Source organism: Periophthalmus magnuspinnatus, chromosome 10 (assembly GCF_009829125.3).
Source record: "Periophthalmus magnuspinnatus isolate fPerMag1 chromosome 10, fPerMag1.2.pri, whole genome shotgun sequence".
Classification (NCBI taxonomy): domain Eukaryota; kingdom Metazoa; phylum Chordata; class Actinopteri; order Gobiiformes; family Gobiidae; genus Periophthalmus; species Periophthalmus magnuspinnatus.
Window position 1 is genome coordinate 12,571,353 of NC_047135.1, and position 27,149 is coordinate 12,598,501.

The window sequence follows — 27,149 nt, forward strand, 5'->3', positions numbered from 1 at the left end:
TGCCTGGCATTCATAACTTAATACTTATAGCTCATGAAATCTAACATAAAGCCACTTCTTTATCTGACTCCTTACTTTAACACACAATTACATTTGATCCCTGTGGGCTCTCAGAAATGGTCACAGATGTAGCTGAATGATCACGGCCCATTATATAAGTAAAGATTCAAGGCAAAAGACATGGCTGATAAACTGGCTAAACTGGCAGCGTTTCTATGGTGATTGCTTGTAACAATATTCTTCATTAACAACTTAAATGCCCCTCAAATTAATAACTGATACAAAACAATTCTATGATGGTACAAAATGAAACATGCCATTGGTGTTATTAAAACCCATGCAAAATTGTGTTGTATCCTCCTCATTATTTTAAAATCAAGTATCTCATATCTCTCTGATTCCCCTGAAATATGGATTTGTCTGTGCAGTATTGCCTTTCTGAAACAGACTGTATTCTCCCAAATGTGCCCGATATCAGCTTTTTAATAGATTGTGTTCTGAGCCTTCCCATGACTTGCTAGAAGAGAGTTTAAAGGAGGAATAAGAAGGGTCAGAGTGCCATCATGTGGTAGAGAACTGTAACTGCAAATTAGGTATGTCATGAAGAAGTATGAATGTAAATACACTTATATTAAATAACTATATCAATCGATAAATCCACTAATAAATCAATAATAATAATAATATTTATTATAATAATAATGAAAGGTCTGTGTTTTTTTTTTCTTTCTGATTTCTAGTACTGGCAATAATATATATATACATATATACATTTCTAGTACTGGCAATAATGTATGTTTATATATATATATATATATATATATATATATATATATATATATATATATATATATATATATATATATATATATATATATATATATATATATATATATATATATAGGTGTGTGTATACATACACACACACACACACACACACACATACATAATTAATAATAATCATTTCATTTGAAGACAAATCTCAAAGTGCTACAGTAAAAGAACAATAAAAACATCGACAGACAATTTTAAATTAGCAGGGATATGCTTTTTTAAAAAGGAAGGTTTTTAGACCTCTCTTAAAAGTATCCATCATCTATGGAGCCCTGAGATGGTCTAGTAGGACGTTCCACAGATGGGGAGCAGCAGCCTCGAAGGCAGACAGTGGTGTTGGCTTGACTGGGTCCAGGCTGAACTGTATGCTGTGAGCAGTTCTGTGAGATAGGTGGGGGCATTACCCTGAAGACAGTGGTGGGTGTGCAGGAGGATCTTGTATTCGATGCAGAGGTGAACAGGAAGCCAGTGCAGGGTATAGAGGATGGATGTGATGTGCTTGTGTTTCCACACCCTCATCTGAACACACTGTAAGTTTTGGATGCTACTGCCAGGGATCCCAATTTGTAGTGCATTACAGTAGTCCAACCTGGAGGAGGCATAGTCTCTGCAGCCGGGAGGAAAAGTGAGGGTCTGACCTTTGAAATATTATGTAGGTGAAAGAAGAGTTTTGCAGATGTGTTCTCCTCCAGGCAAGAGCTGAGGCGGGTGACAGTGGCAGAGGGGTGTCCAGAGGTGGTGAAATTGAGGTAGAGTTGTGTGTCAGCATAGCAGTGGAAATGTATCCCATGCCTGCTGATGAAACACCCAAGGAGAAGCATGAAGAGGGTGGAGAGGGTTGGACTAAGTACTAGGTACCCTGGAGGACCCCAGAGGTGACAGCATGAGTGCAGAACCTGTGACAGTGGGCAGTGTCAGAGAGGCCAACAGGGAGGATGTGATGGTCAATGTCAGTGTCGAATGCAGCAGAGAGGTTGAGAAGCATGAGTAGGGATGTGGAATCAGAGTCAAAGGCCATCAGAAGGTCACTGGTGACTCTGATAAGAGCTGTTTCTGTACTGTGGGAGGGGCGGAAACCAGACTGGAATTTTTCCTAAAGACTGTTTACTAGAGATGTAACAGTATGTGAAATACTGTGATATTGTGCCGTGTCTTACAATAATATTGGGGGCTGTCACAATAAATTGGATTACAAGCTCCCTTGCTTAAATCCATTGTTTTGATGCAGCAACAGCTAAAACAGGGGGAACTAAATAGACCATGATCCTTTGCTCCATTTCAGGGCAGATGAAGTAACTGCTATTACTCACTTAAATCTTAATTATTGGATTATGATCTAATGATTTGCATTAAGGTCTTGTTAAAGCATTTAAAAAGAACAAAGTAGATTATAGATATATTATTTTGTTTTCTCCAAAATATCACAATAAGTATCGTACCGTGAGATTTGGATATTGTTACGTCTCTACTTGCAGCATCATTTTCAAAAGTAGTACAATTTAGTGTAGACATGTCAGACTCAGGCCCGCGGGCCAAATTTGGCCCTCAATATAATTACATTTGGCCCACAAGATCATATCAAATATGTATTAGAGCTGGCCCACCGACTGCCACACCAGTATAGCACATGCACCTCTAATAGCCAGGCTCCTCGAACTCAAAAATGGAAGAGGTCATAAGTGAAGAGACCACCCCATAAACAAAACTAGTTTCTACACTGATAGCAAGGTGGTTCTAGGCTATATCCACAACCAGTCCAGGCACTTTTATGTGTGTGTAAACAATCGTGTGTGTCGTATTAGAGAGTCAACTACTCCAGAGCAGTGGCATTTTGTTACTACAGATCAGAACCCTGCTGACCACGGCTCACGATCTGTTCCAGCTGCTGAGTTGCAGAACACAATGTGGTTCACAGGTCCAGCCTTTCTTCAGCGCTCCTCAGACATCCAGCCAGTGCCACCTGAATTTGAGCTGCTGGACTCAGACAACGATGCAGAGGTACGCCCAGAGGTACACCCAAAGGTAAAGACATTTTGCACTAACATCTCCAAAGGCATTATGGGCTCAGGACGTTGCGAGCGTTTCTCCACATGGCGCTCATTAAACAGAACTATGTTAAACTTGATGCACATTGCACAATGCTTCTCAAACCAAAACTGACCAGAACTGCACAGGATGGCACATCTGTAAAGCAGCCATCACTCCTGAACTGTTAGAGAGGTGCAGTCTGAAACATATACAGAAGAAATAAAATGCATCACAGAAAAGCAGAACCTTCCTAGAAACAGCTCAATCATAAAGCTCAACCCCTTCATTGGAGAGGACAAGTTGTTGAGAGTCGGTGGCAGTATTAGCCGCACTGGGCTGGGTGTGAAAGAAACTAACCTTATAATCTTACCAGGCAGCCACCACATCACTACCCTCCTTGTGCGCCACCACCATGAAAAAGTTAATCATCAAGGCACGCATTTTACCGAGGGTGCTGTCCGAGAGAGTGGCCTGTGGATTATAGGAGCAAAAAGATGCATTGGAAAGGTCATAAGCAAATGTATGACGTTTAAAAAACTGAGAGAGAAATTTGAGGTGCAATTGATGAGCGACTTGCCTGTAGACAGACTTCAAATACAGCCCCCTTTTTCTTACGTGGGTATGGACATGTTCGGCCCATGGGAGGTAACCACAAGGCGAACAAGAGGGGGACAGGCCAACAGTAAGCGGTGGGCAATACTATTCACATGTTTATGCACAAGAGCTGTCCACATTGAAGTAGTGGAGGAGATGAGCTCGTCGAGTTTCATTAATGCGCTGAGATGTTTCTTTGCCTTGCGAGGTCCGGCAAAACAACTGCGCTCGGATTGTGGCACTAACTTCATTGGTGCCCACAAGGAAATGATTGCAAACACACCAGAAAAGGAGAAAATGCGACACTTTTTGCTGCATCAGAAGTGTACCTGGATCTTCAACCCAGCCCACTCTTCTCATGTGGGGGGAGTATGGGAACGAATGATTGGATTGGCACGCCGGATTCTTGATAACATGATGCTGCAAGCTGGTCGTGTTCCACTCACCCACAAAATCTTAACCACATTCCTTGCAGAAGTCGTGGCTGTAATAAATGCGTGCCCGTTGTTGCCAGTATCATCAGACTCTGAGCATCCTCACATTCTCTCACCTGCTATGTTGCTAACGCAAAAAAAACACATGTTGTGTCTTCCATCTGTGAGTATATGAACCCCAAAGATATGCTCAAAAGCCACTGGAAGCGAGTCCAGTTCCTTGTGGACAATTTCTGGAGCAGATGGCACAAGGGGTATCTCAATAGCCTTCAACTTCGTCAAAAGTGGCTTCATAAGAAAATCAACGTCAAGCAAGGGGATGTTGTGCTCCTTAAGGATAAACAAGCAAGAAGAAACGAGTGGCCAATGGGTGTGATCATAAAGACAGTTCCGAGTGAAGATGGTATCATAAGAAAGGCTGAAGTTAGAGTTGGTTCCCAAGGGACTGTTAAACCTTATTATAGACCCCTCTCTGAGATGGTTTTCTTATTATCTAGTGATGTTTAAGTTCATAGTTGTGGTATCCCTAAGATACCAGGCGGGGAGTGTTCTGACCAGTCTATTTTGCCTATTTTCTGTGTTAGTTTGGCCAAGTGCGCTGGCCCTTTAATAAAAATCAGGATGTTGTCCCTACAGGTCACGTGCGGTAATGCGCGCAGTGTAACAGAAAGGTCTTGTTCGGCTGACATGTTTTAGTCACGCTGTAGTTCATGAAGGCATTCCCTGTAAGTATAAAAGTCTAAAAGTTAAATATATTCATAAATAAAATGTGTTTAAGTAGTTAAAAAGGTATAAAAAATGAACTATTTACAAGCTAATTTACATGCTCCTTATGTTGCATTACTAACATGAATTTGGCACATTAGCATATTTGCTATTTGCTGTTTTCCATGTTAACTCGCTAATGTACACTGTATTATGTTGTTACAGTTTCACACCTTAAGACAGTCTAAACCCATCCTGGCATCAGTGACTTATTCTGTGGAGGTGTTTAACTCCTGGATAGTAGAAACGGGGTTCTACGAGGCTAGTACAGTGAGCAAGGGGTGGATCTTAGTGTGAATCCCACAACTGTCACAGAGGAAAAAAGGGCAGGGCTTAACGTTAATGATATCAGAGAACAGTGTTAGAATGAGTCACATGACTGTCATAGAGAAAAGGGGTGGCGCTTAGCATGAATCATACCAGAAAAGAGGTGGGACTAGTGTAAAGTGCGCAACTATCGCAATGAAAAGGTGTGGCTTTGCGTAAAGTGTTCGACTGTCGCAGACATGAACGGGTGGGGCTTAGCATGATTTGCACAACTGTCGCAGAGAAAAGGGGAGGGGCTTAAAATAAATTACATGACTGTCACGGAGAAAAGGGGAGGGTCTTAGCGTGAACCATATGATTGTCACAGAGAAAAGGGGCGGGGCGAATGAGATGTGTAAATGTCATCTCACAAGGAACAGGCTTACCATAAATCACATGACTGTGATGACAATGTATGTTGTAGAGTACAACATACATTTTAAAGTTTGGTTCTATCACTGTCGTAACGGTGCGGGTAGGACCAAAAGATGCAGACCAGAGCAGTTTTAACAGTGTTTATTTATAATTGTGATAGTTCACAGGCGGGCACGGGAACCGGGGAACGGGAAGCGGGCCAGGCGGGTGCGGTGCAGGTAGAGGCGGGCAGGACAGGACCAGGGCGGGGATAGAAGCAGGTGCGGTACCAGGGCAGGCAGAGCAGACGAAGACCAGAGCGGGGAGCGGGTGACAAACCAGGGACCAGGACCGGACAGGAGACGAGACGAGCAGGAGACGAGACGAGCAGGAGACGAGACGAGCAGGAGACGAGACGAGCAGGAGACGAGACGAGCAGGAGACGAGACGAGCAGGAGACGAGACGAGCAGGAGACAAGACGAGCTGGAGGCGATACCGGGACTGGAACGTGGCGGCAGGAGCTGGGCGAGTGGAGGCAGGAATCTGGAGGGTGCATAAATCCAAATGAGCATTTGCAGGAAAGTACCAAATAACAAAGCTTAGCTAGAAACATTCACGTTTTACACGCGGACGGTCTGGCACCGAGTGTAGACTGCCAAGCCTTCTTGTACTCAGCAGCAGGTGGTGGTGATTAGGCTGATGCACCCCAGGTGTGCACGGGAGGAGTCAGGCACTCCACCCAGCTCCAGACACACAGGTAGGGGAGGGGGAGAGAGCACGGGAGGACAGGGAAAACTGACATCATGACAGTACCCCCCCCCCTAAGGTCCACCTCCTGGTGGACCCCCAGGCTTGTCAGGATGAGCGCGGTGGAAGTCTCTCACCATGTCGGGGTCCAGAATGCGTGCCCTGGGCACCCAGGATCGCTCCTCCGGACCGTAACCCTCCCAATCGACGAGGTACTGGAGGCCCCTACCACGGCGACGAACGTCAATCAGGCGGCGGACGGTGAACGCCGGGTGGCCGTCAATGACTCGGGCGGGCGGTGGGGGATCGGCCGGAGGGCACAGGTCGCTGGTCCGGACTGGTTTAACCTGGGAGACGTGAAAGGTCGGATGAATCCGGAGAGACGGGGGTAACTGGAGGCGCACCGCCGATGGATTTATGATCCTCACGATCTTAAACGGTCCCAGGAATCGGGGGGACAGCTTACGGGAGTCCGTCTTCAGCGGGACCGTCTTGGCGGAGAGCCAAACCATCTGGCCAGGTTGGTATACGGGCGCCGGGACACGGTGGCGATCGGCCGTCGCCTTAGTGCGCGCTCCAGCCCGAAGAAGGGCCGCCCTGGCCTTCTTCCAGATCCGGCGACAGCGCTGGAGATGGCGCTGAACAGACGGGACAGCGAGGTCCCTCTCCTCCGTGGGGAAGAGAGGGGGTTGGTATCCCAGCGATGCCTCGAAGGGGGACATACCAGTGGCGGAACTCACGAGGGAGTTGTGAGCGTACTCTATCCAGGGCAGGTGAGTACTCCAGGTCGCGGGGTTGGCGGAGGCTGTGCACCGTAGAGCCGACTCCAGGTCTTGGTTGGCCCGCTCCGTCTGCCCATTAGATTGTGGGTGGAACCCGGACGTGAGGCTGACCGTGGCCCCCAAACTGTCGCAGAAAGACCGCCATACCTGAGAGGTGAATTGGGTCCCTCTGTCGGACACGATGTCCACCGGGATGCCGTGGAGTCGGAAGACATGACTGGTCAGCTGGTCGGCAGTTTCTTTGGCTGTGGGGAGCTTAGGCAGGGCAACGAAATGGGCGGCCTTGGAGAAGCGGTCCACAATGGTGAGAACCACCGTGTTCCCCTGGGAAGGGGGAAGGCCCGTCACGAAGTCCAAGGCGATGTGGGACCAAGGGCGACGAGGAACTGGGAGAGGATGCAAGAGACCAGAAGGGGGTGAGTGGGAGGCCTTGGCCCGAGCACATACCTGGCAGGCGGCGACATAAGCCCGGGTGTCTGTGTCCATCGTGGGCCACCAGAAGCGTCTCCTGAGGAGGGAGAGAGAGCGACCGGCACCAGGATGGCAGGCGAAACGGGAGGCGTGGACCCACTGGAGCACCTGAGACCGGACAGAATCGGGAACAAACAGTTTATCTGGAGGGCCGTTACCTGGGTCGGGGTCGTTGGTCTGGGCCTCTTGGACGGTGTCCTCGATTTCCCAATGGACCGCGGCCACCACACACGAGGAGGGGATAATTGTTTCTGCGGTGACCGGGCTATCCTCCAGGGCGAACTGGCGGGAGAGGGCATCTGGTTTGACGTTCCGAGATCCGGGGCGGTAGGTGAGGAGAAAGTTGAAGCGGCTGAAGAAGAGGGACCAACGAGCTTGACGGGGATTGAGGCGCCTGGCGGACTGGATGTACTCCAAGTTTTTATGGTCGGTCCAGACGATGAATGGTTGCTCCGCCCCTTCGAGCCAGTGGCGCCACTCCTCCAAGGCCAGCTTTACGGCAAGGAGCTCCTGATCCCCCACGTCATAATTGACCTCGGCCGAGGACAATCGCCGGGAAAAGAAGGCGCAGGGACAGAGGCGGTTGTGGGGGTCGAACCTCTGCGAAAGCACGGCCCCCACTCCCGAGTCGGAGGCGTCGACCTCCACGATGAATTGCCGTGAAGGGTCGGGCTGGTGCAGGATGGGAGCGGAGGTAAATAGTCTCTTAAGCTTCTCGAAGGCTGTCTGCGCCTCAGGGGACCAGGCAAACTGCAAAGCAGGAGAGGTGAGTTTAGTTAAGGGCGAGATAACCCTACTAAAATCCCGGATGAAACGTCTATAAAAATTGGCAAAGCCGATAAATCTCTGGAGCTGTCTCCGGTTGGTAGGAACGGGCCACTCAGTGACAGCCTGGATCTTTTCAGGATCAGCTCTTACTTGGCCCCGCCCCACAATGAAGCCCAAAAAGCTGACCTCCTCTGCGTGAAACTCGCATTTCTCAGCTTTCACGAACAGTTTATTCTCGAGGAGGCGCTGGAGAACCTGGCGAATGTGCTGGTGATGCTCCTGGGGGGACCGCGAGAAAATCAAGATGTCATCCAAGTAAACAAAGACGAATCGGTTAAGGTAATCACGGAGCACATCGTTGATGAGGGCTTGGAATACGGCAGGGGCGTTGGTGAGACCGAAGGGCATAACCAAGTATTCGAAATGTCCCAGGGGTGTCTTGAAGGCCGTCTTCCATTCGTCTCCCTCCCTGATGCGCACCAGGTGGTACGCATTCCGCAAATCCAACTTGGAAAAGATGGTCGCACCGTGGAGGGGCGTAAATGCCGAGTCCAGTAGGGGAAGCGGGTATTTATTCTTTACAGTTATATTGTTCAGACCCCGATAATCAATGCAAGGCCGCAGGGATTTGTCCTTCTTGGCCACAAAGAAGAACCCCGCTCCCACGGGTGAAGTGGACGGGCGGATGATTCCGGCAGCAAGGGACCCACGGATATAGTCCTCCATTGACTCGCGTTCAGGTTTAGACAGGTTATATAGCCTGCTAGATGGTAGTGGGGCACCCGGCAGGAGGTCAATGGCGCAGTCATATGGGCGGTGGGGCGGTAAAGAGAGGGCCTTGCTCTTGCTAAAAACCTCCCCCAGGTCGTGATATTCAGCAGGCACCGAGGACAGATTGGGGGTGTCTGGGGACGGATCGGCGACAGGAACGGACCTCCCGGCCGGAGGGAGGGCGGACCGAAGGCACTTGGCGTGGCAATCGGGACTCCAGCCCGAAACTCCGCCCCTGGCCCAATCGAAAACAGGGTTGTGGGCGCGTAGCCAGGGGTAACCAAGGACCAGAGGAGAAGCGGAGGAGGACAGGACATGAAACTGACGGTTCTCTTGGTGGTTGCGGGACAGAATCACGGTGACAGGTTCTGTGATGTGGGTGATGTGCCCCAGAAAACGTCCATTGAGCCCCTGGGCATTTAAGGGGCGTTCGAGGGGCTCCAGGTAGACCCCGAGCTGCTCCGCGACTTGGGCATCAATAAAGTCCTTCTCAGCCCCGGGGGCGGAAACGCATAAGGGCGGAAACGCATAAAGTCTCTGTGCGAACGCACAGGGTGGCGCTGAGCCGCAGTCTATTAGTAGAGTCCAGGATGTGTTGCTCGCCCACCAGTACTCCCAGCGCTACTGGTGGGCCCCCCCTTTTGGCCGAACTGGGCAAGTGACCACATAATGTCCGCGCTCACCGCAGTAGAGGCAAGCCCCGGCCAGGCGACGCCTCCGTTGACGCTCCTCGGCCGACACAAGGGTCCTGTCGAGTTGCATGGGCTCATCCGGCGGGGGCGGGGCAGCGCGTGGCTCCGGCGGGACCGGTGACCGGCGTCTCTCTCGGCGACGAGCCCGTAGCCGGTTGTCTATACGGTGAGTGAGGGAGATGAGGGTCCGCAGGTCGGGGGGTTCGTCCCGGGAAACCAATTCATCTTTCAAAGTCTCGTTCAGGCCCCGCACAAACACAGCCCGCAGCGCGCTGTCCGTCCAGTCCAGCTCCGCCGCATGTGTCCAGAATTCAATGGAATAATCCGCTACCGTCCTGGAGCCCTGGCTGAGAGTCAATAACCGGGAGGCAGCATTGTCCTGGTAGTGCGGGTGGTCAAACACCAGCTTAAACGTGGACACAAATTCATTAAAATCCAGGCTATCCACAGACGTCTTCATTAGGCGCGCCTCTGCCCACTGGAGAGCTCTGCCCCGGAGTAATCCACATATATACCGGATCTTGGTGGCCCCCGAGCTGAAACGAGAAGGGCATTGCTGGAACATGAACTCGCACTGGAACAGGAATCCGCGACAGAGGTGAGGTTGTCCAGCATACGGCTCCGGATCCGTGCCTCTCGGCTCCGGGAGGCGTGGCGGCGCTCCAGCTGCAGCAGGCGGGGTGACGAGGAGCGTGGCCACCTGGTGGTTAAGCTGTGCCACCTGCTGGGACAATGTCTGATTTAGCTCCAATAGAGTTCGAATGGATTGTTCATGCTGACCCAGCACCGCCTCGGGGTGAGAGTGCGTGAGGCGGCGCGTCTGGTCCGGGTCTGAGCCTGCTTGGTCCATAGTGGCCAGACCGTTCTGTCGTAACGGTGCGGGTAGGACCAAAAGATGCAGACCAGAGCAGTTTTAACAGTGTTTATTTATAATTGTGATAGTTCACAGGCGGGCACGGGAACCGGGGAACGGGAAGCGGGCCAGGCGGGTGCGGTGCAGGTAGAGGCGGGCAGGACAGGACCAGGGCGGGGATAGAAGCAGGTGCGGTACCAGGGCAGGCAGAGCAGACGAAGACCAGAGCGGGGAGCGGGTGACAAACCAGGGACCAGGACCGGACAGGAGACGAGACGAGCAGGAGACGAAACGAGCAGGAGACGAGACGAGCAGGAGACGAGACGAGCCGGAGACGAGACGAGCAGGAGACGAGACGAGCAGGAGACAAGACGAGCTGGAGGCGATACCGGGACTGGAACGTGGCGGCAGGAGCTGGGCGAGTGGAGGCAGGAATCTGGAGGGTGCATAAATCCAAATGAGCATTTGCAGGAAAGTACCAAATAACAAAGCTTAGCTAGAAACATTCACGTTTTACACGCGGACGGTCTGGCACCAAGTGTAGACTGCCAAGCCTTCTTGTACTCAGCAGCAGGTGGTGGTGATTAGGCTGATGCACCCCAGGTGTGCACGGGAGGAGTCAGGCACTCCACCCAGCTCCAGACACACAGGTAGGGGAGGGGGAGAGAGCACGGGAGGACAGGGAAAACTGACATCATGACAATCACCTTGCAAACTAAAGTTATAGGAGTTTTCATCTTTTATTGGTGCATTCGCATTTTCAGGTGCTGAAAAGCTCCTTTTCACCAACTTCATAGTACTCTGATATAAGTGATCAGAACAGTGCTTTCATACATTGTGGGTTTTTCTTAAGTAACAATGAGTAGAATCCAGCAGCAAACTTTCTCATAACTACTGCACTGTGTGCAAGGGACTCATATGACTTTAGGCGGAATTCAATGCAATTTCCCATAGGCACCCTGAACTTGAAAAGTGAAATTGTGAAAAATCCACAATAGATATAAACTCAAGTCTTGCTGTGCAAAATAGGGCGCATTTTCAGATGATACCATAGCGCTGTCGATCTTTGAGTGGTCAAGGATAGCCGGCCCGCGGGGGTCGGTGAGCAGAGTCATTCATGACAGGGCTGGGGCGCGGCCAACACGGGTTGCCCCTCTCCTAACTCTCACTTCATGTTTGTGGAGAACCTGGTGCTAAATCACTTGCAGACGACCTGATTCTGGGTCAAGGTTTCGTGTGTAGCAGAGCAGCTCCTTCGCTGCAATCTATTGAAAGTCATCCCTTGATCCAGGCTTTTGTCAGCCGGCCTCTGGGTCCTCCCTTCCCACAAGGAGTCCATAGTACCCGGGTCGCGGGGGCCCGGTCCGAAAAAAAAACAAAAAAAAACTAAGTATCTGTCGGAGTACCAGGGTCGTGAACTTCAAAACGGAGTACCACGGTCACTTACTTTTAACGGGGCGCCCTGTGCTTTGTAACTGGGGAGGGGGGCTTAAGAGTGGGTGAACAGGTTCGGATGGAGTGCAAGGTCACCAGTGGGGACCGGGGAGCGGAAGCCAGGGCCGGGTTAGGGTGAGGGTTAGCGCCGGAGGCCTGGAGGCTTGGAGCCTCTGTCTGGGTGTTGAGGCATGGAGGGTGAGGGTTAGGGTTAGAGCGGGAGGCCTGGAGGTCTGGAGCCTCTGTCTGGGTGTCCAGGCCTGGAGGGTGAGGGTTAGCGCCGGAGGCCTGGAGGTCTGGAGCCTCTGTCTGGGTGTCCAGGCCTGGAGGGTTAGGGTGAGGGTCATCCGCTGGACTTGTGGGGGCCTGGGAGAGGCAGCATCAGCGTGGGTGTTGAGGCTCAGATTCAGGGCTCCAGTGTTGGCCTGGAGAGTGGCAGCGTCTATCCACGGGCACATGCATACATCTGTAGTACCAGGGTCACTTGCTGGACTTAGAAATTTTTCTAAGTCACCCTCAGGTGTCCCGGACTGAACTACGCTGCTCACATGAAATCGCTCATGCTGCTCCACAGTCAGGTTGCAATTTGCCCCAGCTGCAAGGGAGTACTTGTCAGATTTGGGGAAAGACACATTTCAAAACATGAAATGGCAAAAATCATGGTTCTCTGGGATCCGCACAGAAGGCTCTATCCAAGGGCACATGTGACCAGGCAGGCCTCCTGTGCTCCAGGGGTCATCCGCTGGACGTGTGGGAGTTTGGGAGAGGCAGCATCAGTGTGGGTGTCTAGGCCCAGGTTCATGGCTCCAGTGTGGGAGAGTGTGGGTTTCCAGGCTCAGAGCCAGTGGATAGTGTATGAAGCACCCATAATGTAAGAAAAGCACTGTTTTGATCACTTAAATCAGAGAAAAAAGACAAAAAAAAAAAAAAAAAAAAAGCTGAAATAAATTCATCCGGAGGACCAGGGTCACACGCTGGGCTTAGAAAAATTTCCATCTGTAGTAGCAGGGTCACTTGTTGGACTTAGTCATTTTTCCAAAACAGTGCTTTCATACATTGTGGGTGCTTCTCAAGTAACAATGAGTAGAATCCAGTAGCAAACTCACTCATAACTAAGTTGGTGTGTGCAGGGCACTCATATGACTTTAGGCGGAATTCAATGCAATTTCCCATAGGCACCCTGAACTTGAAAAGTGAAATTGTGAAAAATCCACAATACATATCAACTTAATTCTTGCTGTGCAAAGTAGGGCCTGGGGAATTGTACAACATACATTTTAAAGTTTGGGTTTATCACCTTGCAAACTAAAGTTATAGGCGTTTTCATCTTTTATTGATGCATTCGCATTTTCAGGAGCTGGACAGCTCCTTTTCACCAACTTCATAATACTCTGATATAAGTGATCAGAACAGTGCTTTCATACATTGTGGCTGCTTCTCAAGTAAAAATGAGATTCTAGCAGCAAACTCACTCATAACTAAGTTGGTTTGTGCAGGGCACTCATATGACTTTAGGCGGAATTCAATGCAATTTCCCATAGGCACCCTGAACTTGAAAAGTGAAATTGTGAAAAATCCACAATACATATCAACTTAATTCTTGCTGTGCAAAGTAGGGTTTGGGGACTCGTACAACAAACATTTTAAAGTTTGGGTTTATCACCTTGCACACTAAAGTTATAGGCGTTTTCATCTTTTATTGATGCATTCGCATTTTCAGGCGCTGAAAAGCTCATTTTCACCAACATCACAGTACTCTGATATAAGTGATCAGAACTGTGCTTTCATACATTGTGGGTGCTTCTCAAGTAAAAATGAGTAGAATCCAGCAGCAAACTCACTCATAAGTAAGTTGGTTTGTGCAGGGCACTCATATGACTTTAGTCGGAATTCAATGCAATTTCCCATAGGCACCCTGAACTTGAAAAGTGAAATTGTGAAAAATCCACAATACATATCAACTTAATTCTTGCTGTGCAAAGTAGGGTTTGGGGACTCGTACAACAAACATTTTAAAGTTTGGGTTTATCACCTTGCACACTAAAGTTATAGGCGTTTTCATCTTTTATTGATGCATTCGCATTTTCAGGCGCTGAAAAGCTCATTTTCACCAACATCACAGTACTCTGATATAAGTGATCAGAACTGTGCTTTCATACATTGTGGGTGCTTCTCCAGTAAAAAATGAATATAATCCAGCAGCAAACTCACTCATAACTAAGTAGGTTTGTGCAGGGCACTCATATGACTTTAGGCGGAATTCAATGCAATTTCCCATAGGCACCCTGAACTTGAAAAGTGAAATTGTGAAAAATCCACAATACATATCAACTTAATTCTTGATGTGCAAAGTAGGGCTTGGGGATTTGTACAACATACATTTTAAAATTTGGGTTTATCACCTTGCAAATTAAAGTTATAGGCGTTTTCATCTTTTATTGATGCATTCGCATTTTCAGTCGCTGGACAGCTCCTTTTCACCAACTTCATAGTACTCTGATATAAGTGATCAGAACAGTGCTTTCATACATTGTGGGTGCTTCTCAAGTAAAAATGAGTATAATCCAGCAGCAAACTCACTCATAAGTAAGTTGGTTTGTAAAGGGCACTCATATGACTTTAGGCGGAATTCAATGCAATTTCCCATAGTCACCCTGAACTTGAAAAGTGAAATTGTGAAAAATCCACAATACATATCAACAGAATTCTTGATTTGCAAAGTAGGGCGTGGGGACTTGTACAACATACATTTTAAAGTTTGGGTTCATCACCTTGCAAACTAAAGTTATAGGCTTTTTCATCTTTTATTAATGCATTCGCATTTTCAGGCGCTGAAAAGCTCCTTTCACCAACTTCATAGTACTCTGATATAAGTGATCAGAACAGTGCTTTCATACATTGTGGCTGCTTCTCAAGTAAAAATGAGATTCTAGCAGCAAACTCACTCATAAGTAAGTTGGTTTGTGCAGGGCACTCATATGACTTTAGGCGGAATTCAATGCAATTTCCCATAGGCACCCTGAACTTGAAAAGTGAAATTGTGAAAAATCCACAATACATATCAACTTAATTCTTGCTGTGCAAAGTAGGGCTTGGGGACTCGTACAACATACATTTTAAAGTTTGGGTTTATCGCCTTGCAAACTAAAGTTATAGGCGTTTTCATCTTTTATTGATGCATTCGCATTTTCAGGCGCTGAAAAGGTCATTTTCACATACATCACAGTACTCTGATATAAGTGATCAGAACTGTGCTTTCATACATTGTGGGTGCTTCTCAAGTAAAAATGAGTATAATCCAGCAGCAAACTCACTCACGAGTAAGTTGGTTTGTGAAGGGCACTCATATGACTTTAGGCGGAATTCAATGCAATTTCCCATAGGCACCCTGAACTTGAAAAGTGAAAATTTGAAAAATCCACAATACATATCAACTTAATTCTTGCTGTGCAACGTAGGGCCTGAGGACTTGTACAACATACATTTCAAAGTTTGGGTTTATCACCTTGCAAACTAAAGTTATAGGCGTTTTCATCTTTTATTGATGCATTCGCATTTTCAGGCGCTGAAAAGCTCATTTTCACATACATCACAGTACTCTGATATAAGTGATCAGAACTGTGCTTTCATACATTGTGGGTGCTTCTCAAGTAAAAATGAGTAGAATCCAGCAGCAAACTCACTCATAAGTAAGTTGGTTTGTGAAGGGCACTCATATGACTTTTAGTCGGAATTCAATGCAATTTCCCATAGGCACCCTGAACTTGAAAAGTGAAATTGTGAAAAATCCACAATACATATCAACTTAATTCATGATGTGCAAAGTAGGTCTTGGGGACTTGTACAACATAGATTTTAAAATTTGGTTTTATCACCTTGCAAACTAAAGTTATAGGCGTTTTCATCTTTTATTGATGCATTCGCATTTTCAGGCGCTGAAAAGCTCATTTTCACCAACATCACAGTACTCTGATATAAGTGATCAGAACTGTGCTTTCATACATTGTGGGTGATTCTCAAGTAAAAATGAGTATAATCCAGCAGCAAACTCACTCATAAGTAAGTTGCTTTGTGAAGGGCACTCATATGACTTTAGGCGGAATTCAATGCAATTTCCCATAGGCACCCTGAACTTGAAAAGTGAAATTGTGAAAAATCCACAATACATATCAATTTAATTCTTGCTGTGCAAAGTAGGGCCTGGGGACTTGTACAACATACATTTTAAAGTTTGGGTTTATCACCTTGCAAACTAAAGTTATAGGCGTTTTCATCTTTTATTGATGCATTCACATTTTCAGGCGCTGACAAGCTCATTTTCACCAACTTCACAGTACTCTGATATAAGTGATCAGAACTGTGCTTTCATACATTGTGGGTGCTTCTCAAGTAAAAATGAGTAGAATCCAGCAGCAAACTCACTCATAAGTAAGTTGCTTTGTGAAGGGCACTCATATGACTTTAGGCGGAATTCAATGCAATTTTTCATAGGCTCCCTGAACTTGAAAAGTGAAATTGTGAAAAATCCACAATACATATCAATTTAATTCTTGCTGTGCAAAGTAGGACTTTGGGACTTGTACAACATACATTTTAAAGTTTGGGTTTATCACCTTGCAAACTAAAGTTATAGGCGTTTTCATCTTTTATTGATGCATTCGCATTTTCAGGCGCTAAAAAGCTCATTTTCACCAACTTCACAGTACTCTGATATAAGTGATCAGAACTGTGCTTTCATACATTGTGGGTTCTTCTCAAGTAAAAATGAGTATAATCCAGCAGCAAACTCACTCATAAGTAGGTTGGTTTGTGAAGGGCACTCATATGACTTTAGGCGGAATTCAATGCAATTTCCCATAGGCACCCTGAACTTGCAAAAGTGAAATTGTGAAAAATCCACAATACATATCAACTTAATTCTTGCTGTGCAAAGTAGGGCCTGGGGACTTGTACAACATACATTTTAAAGTTTGGGTTTATCACCTTTCAAACTAAAGTTATAGGCGTTTTCATCTTTTATTGATGCATTCGCATTTTATAGGCGCTGAAAAGCTCATTTTCACCAACTTCACAGTACTCTGATATAAGTGATCAGAACTGTGCTTTCATACATTGTGGGTGCTTCTCAAGTAAAAATGAGTATAATCCAGCAGCAAACTCACTCATAAGTAAGTTGGTTTGTGCAGGGCACTCATATGACTTTAGGCGGAATTCAATGCAATTTCCCATAGGCACCCTGAACTTGAAAAGTGAAATTGTGAAAAATCCACAATACATATCAACTTAATTCTTGCTGTGCAACGTAGGGCCTGGGGACTTGTACAACATACATTTTAAAGTTTGGGTTTATCACCTTGCAAACTAAAGTTATAGGCGTTTTCATCTTTTATTGATGCATTCGCATTTTCAGGCGCTGAAAAAGCTCATTTTCACCAACTTCACAGTACTCTGATATAAGTGATCAGAACTGTGCTTTTATACATTGTGGGTGCTTCTCAAGTAAAAATGAGTAGAATCCAGCAGCAAACTCACTCATAAGTAGGTTGGTTTGTGAAGGGCACTCATATGACTTTAGGCGGAATTCAATGCAATTTCCCATAGGCACCCTGAACTTGAAAAGTGAAATTGTGAAAAATCCACAATACATATCAACTTAATTCTTGCTGTGCAAAGTAGGGCCTGGGGACTTGTACAACATACATTTTAAAGTTTGGGTTTATCACCTTGCAAACTAAAGTTATAGGCGTTTTCATCTTTTATTGATGCATTCGCATTTTCAGGCGCTGAAAAGCTCATTTTCACCAACATCACAGTACCCTGATATAAGTGATCAGAACAGTGCTTTCATACATTGTGAGTGCTTCTCAAGTAAAAATGAGTATAATCCAGCAGCAAACTCACTCATAAGTAAGTTGGTTTGTGAAGGGCACTCATATGACTTTAGGCGGAATTCAATGCAATTTCCCATAGGCACCCTGAACTTGAAAAGTGAAATTGTGAAAAATCCACAATACATATCAACTTAATTCTTGCTGTGCAAAGTAGGGCCTGGGGACTTGTACAACATACATTTTAAAGTTTGGGTTTATCACCTTGCAAACTAAAGTTATAGGCGTTTTCATCTTTTATTGATGCATTCGCATTTTCAGGCGCTGAAAAGCTCATTTTCACCAACTTCACAGTACTCTGATATAAGTGATCAGAACTGTGCTTTCATACATTGTGGGTGCTTCTCAAGTAAAAATGAGTAGAATCCAGCAGCAAACTCACTCATAAGTAAGTTGGTTTGTGCAGGGCACTCATATGACTTTAGGCGGAATTCAATGCAATTTCCCATAGGCACCCTGAACTTGAAAAGTGAAATTGTGAAAAATCCACAATACATATCAACTTAATTCTTGCTGTGCAAAGTAGGGCCTGGGGACTTGTACAACATACATTTTAAAGTTTGGGTTTATCACCTTGCAAACTAAAGTTATAGGCGTTTTCATCTTTTATTGATGCATTCGCATTTTCAGGCGCTGAAAAGCTCATTTTCACCAACTTCACAGTACTCTGATATAAGTGATCAGAACTGTGCTTTCATACATTGTGGGTGCTTCTCAAGTAAAAATGAGTATAATCCAGCAGCAAACTCACTCATAAGTAAGTTGGTTTGTGAAGGGCACTCATATGACTTTAGGCGGAATTCAATGCAATTTCCCATAGGCACCCTGAACTTGAAAAGTGAAATTGTGAAAAATCCACAATACATATCAACTTAATTCTTGCTGTGCAAAGTAGGGCCTGGGGACTTGTACAACATACATTTTAAAGTTTGGGTTTATCACCTTGCAAACTAAAGTTATAGGCGTTTTCATCTTTTATTGATGCATTCGCATTTTCAGGCGCTGAAAAGCTCATTTTCACCAACATCACAGTACTCTGATATAAGTGATCAGAACTGTGCTTTAATAAATTGTGGGTGCTTCTCAAGTAAAAATGAGTAGAATCCTTCAGCAAACTCACTCATAAGTAAGTTGGTTTGTGCAGGGCACTCATATGACTTTAGGCGGAATTCAATGCAATTTCCCATAGGCACCCTGAACTTGAAAAGTGAAATTGTGAAAAATCCACAATACATATCAACTTAATTCTTACTGTGCAAAGTAGGGCGTGGGGACTTGTACAACATACATTTTAAAGTTTGGGTTTATCACCTTGCAAACTAAAGTTATAGGCGTTTTCATCTTTTATTGATGCAATTCGCATTTTCAGGCGCTGGACAGCTCCTTTTCACCAACTTCATAATACTCTGATATAAGTGATCAGAACTGTGCTTTCATACATTGTGGGTGCTTCTCAAGTAAAAATGAGTAGAATCCAGCAGCAAACTCACTCATAAGTAAGTTGGTTTGTGAAGGGCACTCATATGACTTTAGGCGGAATTCAATGCAATTTCCCATAGGCACCCTGAACTTGAAAAGTGAAATTGTGAAAAATCCACAATACATATCAACTTAATTCTTGCTGTGCAAAGTAGGGCCTGGGGACTTGTACAACATACATTTTAAAGTTTGGGTTTATCACCTTGCAAACTAAAGTTATAGGCGTTTTCATCTTTTATTGATGCATTCGCATTTTCAGGCGCTGAAAAGCTCATTTTCACCAACATCACAGTACTCTGATATAAGTGATCAGAACTGTGCTTTCATACATTGTGGGTGCTTCTCAAGTAAAAATGAGTATAATCCAGCAGAAAAACTCACTCATAAGTAAGTTGGTTTGTGAAGGGCACTCATATGACTTTAGGCGGAATTCAATGCAATTTCCCATAGGCACCCTGAACTTGAAAAGTGAAATTGTGAAAAATCCACAATACATATCAACTTTAATTCTTGCTGTGCAAAGTAGGGCCTGGGGACTTGTACAACATACATTTTAAAGTTTGGGTTTATCACCTTGCAAACTAAAGTTATAGGCGTTTTCATCTTTTATTGATGCATTCGCATTTTCAGGCGCTGAAAAGCTCATTTTCACCAACATCACAGTACTCTGATATAAGTGATCAGAACTGTGCTTTCATACATTGTGGGTGCTTCTCAAGTAAAAATGAGTAGAATCCAGCAGCAAACTCACTCATAAGTAAGTTGGTTTGTGCAGGGCACTCATATGACTTTAGGCGGAATTCAATGCAATTTCCCATAGGCACCCTGAACTTGAAAAGTGAAATTGTGAAAAATCCACAATACATATCAACTTAATTCTTGCTGTGCAAAGTAGGGCCTGGGGACTTGTACAACATACATTTTAAAGTTTGGGTTTATCACCTTGCAAACTAAAGTTATAGGCGTTTTCATCTTTTATTGATGCATTCGCATTTTCAGGCGCTGAAAAGCTCATTTTCACCAACTTCACAGTACTCTGATATAAGTGATCAGAACTGTGCTTTCATACATTGTGGGTGCTTCTCAAGTAAAAATGAGTATAATCCAGCAGCAAACTCACTCATAAGTAGGTTGGTTTGTGAAGGGCACTCATATGACTTTAGGCGGAATTCAATGCAATATCCCATAGGCACCCTGAACTTGAAAAGTGAAATTGTGAAAAATCCACAATACATATCAACTTAATTCTTGCTGTGCAAAGTAGGGCCTGGGGACTTGTACAACATACATTTTAAAGTTTGGGTTTATCACCTTGCAAACTAAAGTTATAGGCGTTTTCATCTTTTATTGATGCATTCGCATTTTCTGGCGCTGAAAAGCTCATTTTCACCAACTTCACAGTACTCTGATATAAGTGATCAGAACTGTGCTTTCATACATTGTGGGTGCTTCTCAAGTAAAAATGAGTATAATCCAGCAGCAAACTCACTCATAAGTAAGTTGGTTTGTGCAGGGCACTCATATGACTTTAGGCGGAATTCAATGCAATTTCCCATAGGCACCCTGAACTTGAAAAGTGAAATTGTGAAAAATCCACAATACATATCAACTTAATTCTTGCTGTGCAACGTAGGGCCTGGGGACTTGTACAACATACATTTTAAAGTTTGGGTTTATCACCTTGCAAACTAAAGTTATAGGCGTTTTCATCTTTTATTGATGCATTCGCATTTTCAGGCGCTGAAAAGCTCATTTTCACCAACATCACAGTACTCTGATATAAGTGATCAGAACTGTGCTTTCATACATTGTGGGTGCTTCTCAAGTAAAAATGAGTAGAATCCAGCAGCAAACTCACTCATAAGTAAGTTGGTTTGTGAAGGGCACTCATATGACTTTAGGCGGAATTCAATGCAATTTCCCATAGGCACCCTGAACTTGAAAAGTGAAATTGTGAAAAATCCACAATACATATCAACTTAATTCTTGCTGTGCAAAGTAGGGCCTTGGGACTTGTACAACATACATTTTAAAGTTTGGGTTTATCACCTTGCAAACTAAAGTTATAGGCGTTTTCATCTTTTATTGATGCATTCGCATTTTCAGGCGCTGAAAAGCTCATTTTCACCAACATCACAGTACTCTGATATAAGTGATCAGAACTGTGCTTTAATACATTGTGGGTGCTTCTCAAGTAAAAATGAGTAGAATCCAGCAGCAAACTCACTCATAAGTAAGTTGGTTTGTGCAGGGCACTCATATGACTTTAGGCGGAATTCAATGCAATTTCCCATAGGCACCCTGAACTTGAAAAGTGAAATTGTGAAAAATCCACAATACATATCAACTTAATTCTTGCTGTGCAAAGTAGGGCCTGGGGACTTGTACAACATACATTTTAAAGTTTGGGTTTATCACCTTGCAAACTAAAGTTATAGGCGTTTTCATCTTTTATTGATGCATTCGCATTTTCAGGCGCTGAAAAGCTCATTTTCACCAACATCACAGTACTCTGATATAAGTGATCAGAACTGTGCTTTAATACATTGTGGGTGCTTCTCAAGTAAAAATGAGTAGAATCCAGCAGCAAACTCACTCATAAGTAAGTTGGTTTGTGCAGGGCACTCATATGACTTTAGGCGGAATTCAATGCAATTTCCCATAGGCACCCTGAACTTGAAAAGTGAAATTGTGAAAAATCCACAATACATATCAACTTAATTCTTGCTGTGCAAAGTAGGGCCTGGGGACTTGTACAACATACATTTTAAAGTTTGGGTTTATCACCTTGCAAACTAAAGTTATAGGCGTTTTCATCTTTTATTGATGCATTCGCATTTTCAGGCGCTGAAAAGCTCATTTTCACCAACTTCACAGTACTCTGATATAAGTGATCAGAACTGTGCTTTCATACATTGTGGGTGCTTCTCAAGTAAAAATGAGTAGAATCCAGCAGCAAACTCACTCATAAGTAAGTTGGTTTGTGAAGGGCACTCATATGACTTTAGGCGGAATTCAATGCAATTTCCCATAGGCACCCTGAACTTGAAAAGTGAAATTGTGAAAAATCCACAATACATATCAACTTAATTCTTGCTGTGCAAAGTAGGGCCTGGGGACTTGTACAACATACATTTTAAAGTTTGGGTTTATCACCTTGCAAACTAAAGTTATAGGCGTTTTCATCTTTTATTGATGCATTCGCATTTTCAGGCGCTGAAAAGCTCATTTTCACCAACATCACAGTACTCTGATATAAGTGATCAGAACTGTGCTTTAATACATTGTGGGTGCTTCTCAAGTAAAAATGAGTAGAATCCAGCAGCAAACTCACTCATAAGTAAGTTGGTTTGTGCAGGGCACTCATATGACTTTAGGCGGAATTCAATGCAATTTCCCATAGGCACCCTGAACTTGAAAAGTGAAATTGTGAAAAATCCACAATACATATCAACTTAATTCTTGCTGTGCAAAGTAGGGCCTGGGGACTTGTACAACATACATTTTAAAGTTTGGGTTTATCACCTTGCAAACTAAAGTTATAGGCGTTTTCATCTTTTATTGATGCATTCGCATTTTCAGGCGCTGAAAAGCTCATTTTCACCAACTTCACAGTACTCTGATATAAGTGATCAGAACTGTGCTTTCATACATTGTGGGTGCTTCTCAAGTAAAAATGAGTAGAATCCAGCAGCAAACTCACTCATAAGTAAGTTGGTTTGTGAAGGGCACTCATATGACTTTAGGCGGAATTCAATGCAATTTCCCATAGGCACCCTGAACTTGAAAAGTGAAATTGTGAAAAATCCACAATACATATCAACTTAATTCTTGCTGTGCAAAGTAGGGCCTGGGGACTTGTACAACATACATTTTAAAGTTTGGGTTTATCACCTTGCAAACTAAAGTTATAGGCGTTTTCATCTTTTATTGATGCATTCGCATTTTCAGGCGCTGAAAAGCTCATTTTCACCAACTTCACAGTACTCTGATATAAGTGATCAGAACTGTGCTTTCATACATTGTGGGTGCTTCTCAAGTAAAAATGAGTATAATCCAGCAGCAAACTCACTCATAAGTAAGTTGGTTTGTGAAGGGCACTCATATGACTTTAGGCGGAATTCAATGCAATTTCCCATAGGCACCCTGAACTTGAAAAGTGAAATTGTGAAAAATCCACAATACATATCAACTTAATTCTTGCTGTGCAAAGTAGGGCCTGGGGACTTGTACAACATACATTTTAAAGTTTGGGTTTATCACCTTGCAAACTAAAGTTATAGGCGTTTTCATCTTTTATTGATGCATTCGCATTTTCAGGCGCTGAAAAGCTCATTTTCACCAACATCACAGTACTCTGATATAAGTGATCAGAACTGTGCTTTCATACATTGTGGGTGCTTCTCAAGTAAAAATGAGTAGAATCCAGCAGCAAACTCACTCATAAGTAAGTTGGTTTGTGCAGGGCACTCATATGACTTTAGGCGGAATTCAATGCAATTTCCCATAGGCACCCTGAACTTGAAAAGTGAAATTGTGAAAAATCCACAATACATATCAACTTAATTCTTGCTGTGCAAAGTAGGGCCTGGGGACTTGTACAACATACATTTTAAAGTTTGGGTTTATCACCTTGCAAACTAAAGTTATAGGCGTTTTCATCTTTTATTGATGCATTCGCATTTTCAGGCGCTGAAAAGCTCATTTTCACCAACTTCACAGTACTCTGATATAAGTGATCAGAACTGTGCTTTCATACATTGTGGGTGCTTCTCAAGTAAAAATGAGTAGAATCCAGCAGCAAACTCACTCATAAGTAAGTTGGTTTGTGAAGGGCACTCATATGACTTTAGGCGGAATTCAATGCAATTTCCCATAGGCACCCTGAACTTGAAAAGTGAAATTGTGAAAAATCCACAATACATATCAACTTAATTCTTGCTGTGCAAAGTAGGGCCTGGGGACTTGTACAACATACATTTTAAAGTTTGGGTTTATCACCTTGCAAACTAAAGTTATAGGCGTTTTCATCTTTTATTGATGCATTCGCATTTTCAGGCGCTGAAAAGCTCATTTTCACCAACTTCACAGTACTCTGATATAAGTGATCAGAACTGTGCTTTCATACATTGTGGGTGCTTCTCAAGTAAAAATGAGTATAATCCAGCAGCAAACTCACTCATAAGTAAGTTGGTTTGTGAAGGGCACTCATATGACTTTAGGCGGAATTCAATGCAATTTCCCATAGGCACCCTGAACTTGAAAAGTGAAATTGTGAAAAATCCACAATACATATCAACTTAATTCTTGCTGTGCAAAGTAGGGCCTGGGGACTTGTACAACATACATTTTAAAGTTTGGGTTTATCACCTTGCAAACTAAAGTTATAGGCGTTTTCATCTTTTATTGATGCATTCGCATTTTCAGGCGCTGAAAAGCTCATTTTCACCAACTTCACAGTACTCTGATATAAGTGATCAGAACTGTGCTTTCATACATTGTGGGTGCTTCTCAAGTAAAAATGAGTAGAATCCAGCAGCAAACTCACTCATAAGTAAGTTGGTTTGTGCAGGGCACTCATATGACTTTAGGCGGAATTCAATGCAATTTCCCATAGGCACCATGAACTTGAAAAGTGAAATTGTGAAAAATCCACAATACATATCAACTTAATTCTTGCTGTGCAAAGTAGGGCCTGGGGACTTGTACAACATACATTTTAAAGTTTGGGTTTATCACCTTGCAAACTAAAGTTATAGGCGTTTTCATCTTTTATTGATGCATTCGCATTTTCAGGCGCTGAAAAGCTCATTTTCACCAACTTCACAGTACTCTGATATAAGTGATCAGAACTGTGCTTTCATACATTAGTGGGTGCTTCTCAAGTAAAAATGAGTATAATCCAGCAGCAAACTCACTCATAAGTAAGTTGGTTTGTGAAGGGCACTCATATGACTTTAGGCGGAATTCAATGCAATTTCCCATAGGCACCCTGAACTTGAAAAGTGAAATTGTGAAAAATCCACAATACATATCAACTTAATTCTTGCTGTGCAAAGTAGGGCCTGGGGACTTGTACAACATACATTTTAAAGTTTGGGTTTATCACCTTGCAAACTAAAGTTATAGGCGTTTTCATCTTTTATTGATGCATTCGCATTTTCTGGCGCTGAAAAGCTCATTTTCACCAACTTCACAGTACTCTGATATAAGTGATCAGAACTGTGCTTTCATACATTGTGGGTGCTTCTCAAGTAAAAATGAGTATAATCCAGCAGCAAACTCACTCATAAGTAAGTTGGTTTGTGAAGGGCACTCATATGACTTTAGGCGGAATTCAATGCAATTTCCCATAGGCACCCTGAACTTGAAAAGTGAAATTGTGAAAAATCCACAATACATATCAACTTTAATTCTTGCTGTGCAAAGTAGGGCCTTGGGACTTGTACAACATACATTTTAAAGTTTGGGTTTATCACCTTGCAAACTAAAGTTATAGGCGTTTTCATCTTTTATTGATGCATTCGCATTTTCAGGCGCTGAAAAGCTCATTTTCACCAACATCACAGTACTCTGATATAAGTGATCAGAACTGTGCTTTAATACATTGTGGGTGCTTCTCAAGTAAAAAATGAGTAGAATCCAGCAGCAAACTCACTCATAAGTAAGTTGGTTTGTGCAGGGCACTCATATGACTTTAGGCGGAATTCAATGCAATTTCCCATAGGCACCCTGAACTTGAAAAGTGAAATTGTGAAAAATCCACAATACATATCAACTTAATTCTTGCTGTGCAAAGTAGGGCATGGGGACTTGTACAACATACATTTTAAAGTTTGGGTTTATCACCTTGCAAACTAAAGTTATAGGCGTTTTCATCTTTTATTGATGCATTCGCATTTTCAGGCGCTGGACAGCTCCTTTTCCCCAACTTCATAATACTCTGATATAAGTGATCAGAACTGTGCTTTCATACATTGTGGGTGCTTCTCAAGTAAAAATGAGTAGAATACAGCAGCAAACTCACTCATAAGTAAGTTGGTTTGTGCAGGGCACTCATATGACTTTAGGCGGAATTCAATGCAATTTCCCATAGGCACCCTGAACTTGAAAAGTGAAATTGTGAAAAATCCACAATACATATCAACTTAATTCTTGCTGTGCAAAGTAGGGCCTGGGGACTTGTACAACATACATTTTAAAGTTTGGGTTTATCACCTTGCAAACTAAAGTTATAGGCGTTTTCATCTTTTATTGATGCATTCGCATTTTCAGGCGCTGAAAAGCTCATTTTCACCAACTTCACAGTACTCTGATATAAGTGATCAGAACTGTGCTTTCATACATTGTGGGTGCTTCTCAAGTAAAAATGAGTAGAATCCAGCAGCAAACTCACTCATAAGTAAGTTGGTTTGTGCAGGGCACTCATATGACTTTAGGCGGAATTCAATGCAATTTCCCATAGGCACCCTGAACTTGAAAAGTGAAATTGTGAAAAATCCACAATACATATCAACTTAATTCTTGCTGTGCAAAGTAGGGCCTGGGGACTTGTACAACATACATTTTAAAGTTTGGGTTTATCACCTTTCAAACTAAAGTTATAGGCGTTTTCATCTTTTATTGATGCATTCGCATTTTCATGGCGCTGAAAAGCTCATTTTCACCAACTTCACAGTACTCTGATATAAGTGATCAGAACTGTGCTTTCATACATTGTGGGTGCTTCTCAAGTAAAAATGAGTATAATCCAGCAGCAAACTCACTCATAAGTAAGTTGGTTTGTGAAGGGCACTCATATGACTTTAGGCGGAATTCAATGCAATTTCCCATAGGCACCCTGAACTTGAAAAGTGAAATTGTGAAAAATCCACAATACATATCAACTTAATTCTTGCTGTGCAAAGTAGGGCCTGGGGACTTGTACAACATACATTTTAAAGTTGAT

At 43.9% G+C, this 27,149-nt stretch overlaps 1 protein-coding gene across 1 annotated transcript; it reads right to left on the bottom strand.

The window, feature by feature from the left end:
- Nucleotides 1–1,116: 1,116 nt before the first annotated feature.
- Nucleotides 1,117–12,636, bottom strand: LOC129456635 (uncharacterized). Its single transcript, XM_055225068.1, has 8 exons — nucleotides 12,537–12,636; nucleotides 12,299–12,429; nucleotides 11,931–12,200; nucleotides 7,605–8,939; nucleotides 6,189–6,527; nucleotides 3,233–3,333; nucleotides 1,693–1,892; nucleotides 1,117–1,472 (listed from the first exon to the last, which is right to left on the bottom strand). The coding sequence occupies exons 1-8, from the start codon at nucleotides 12,634–12,636 to the stop codon at nucleotides 1,117–1,119; spliced, it is 2,832 nt and encodes a 943-aa protein (XP_055081043.1).
- Nucleotides 12,637–27,149: the final 14,513 nt, after the last annotated feature.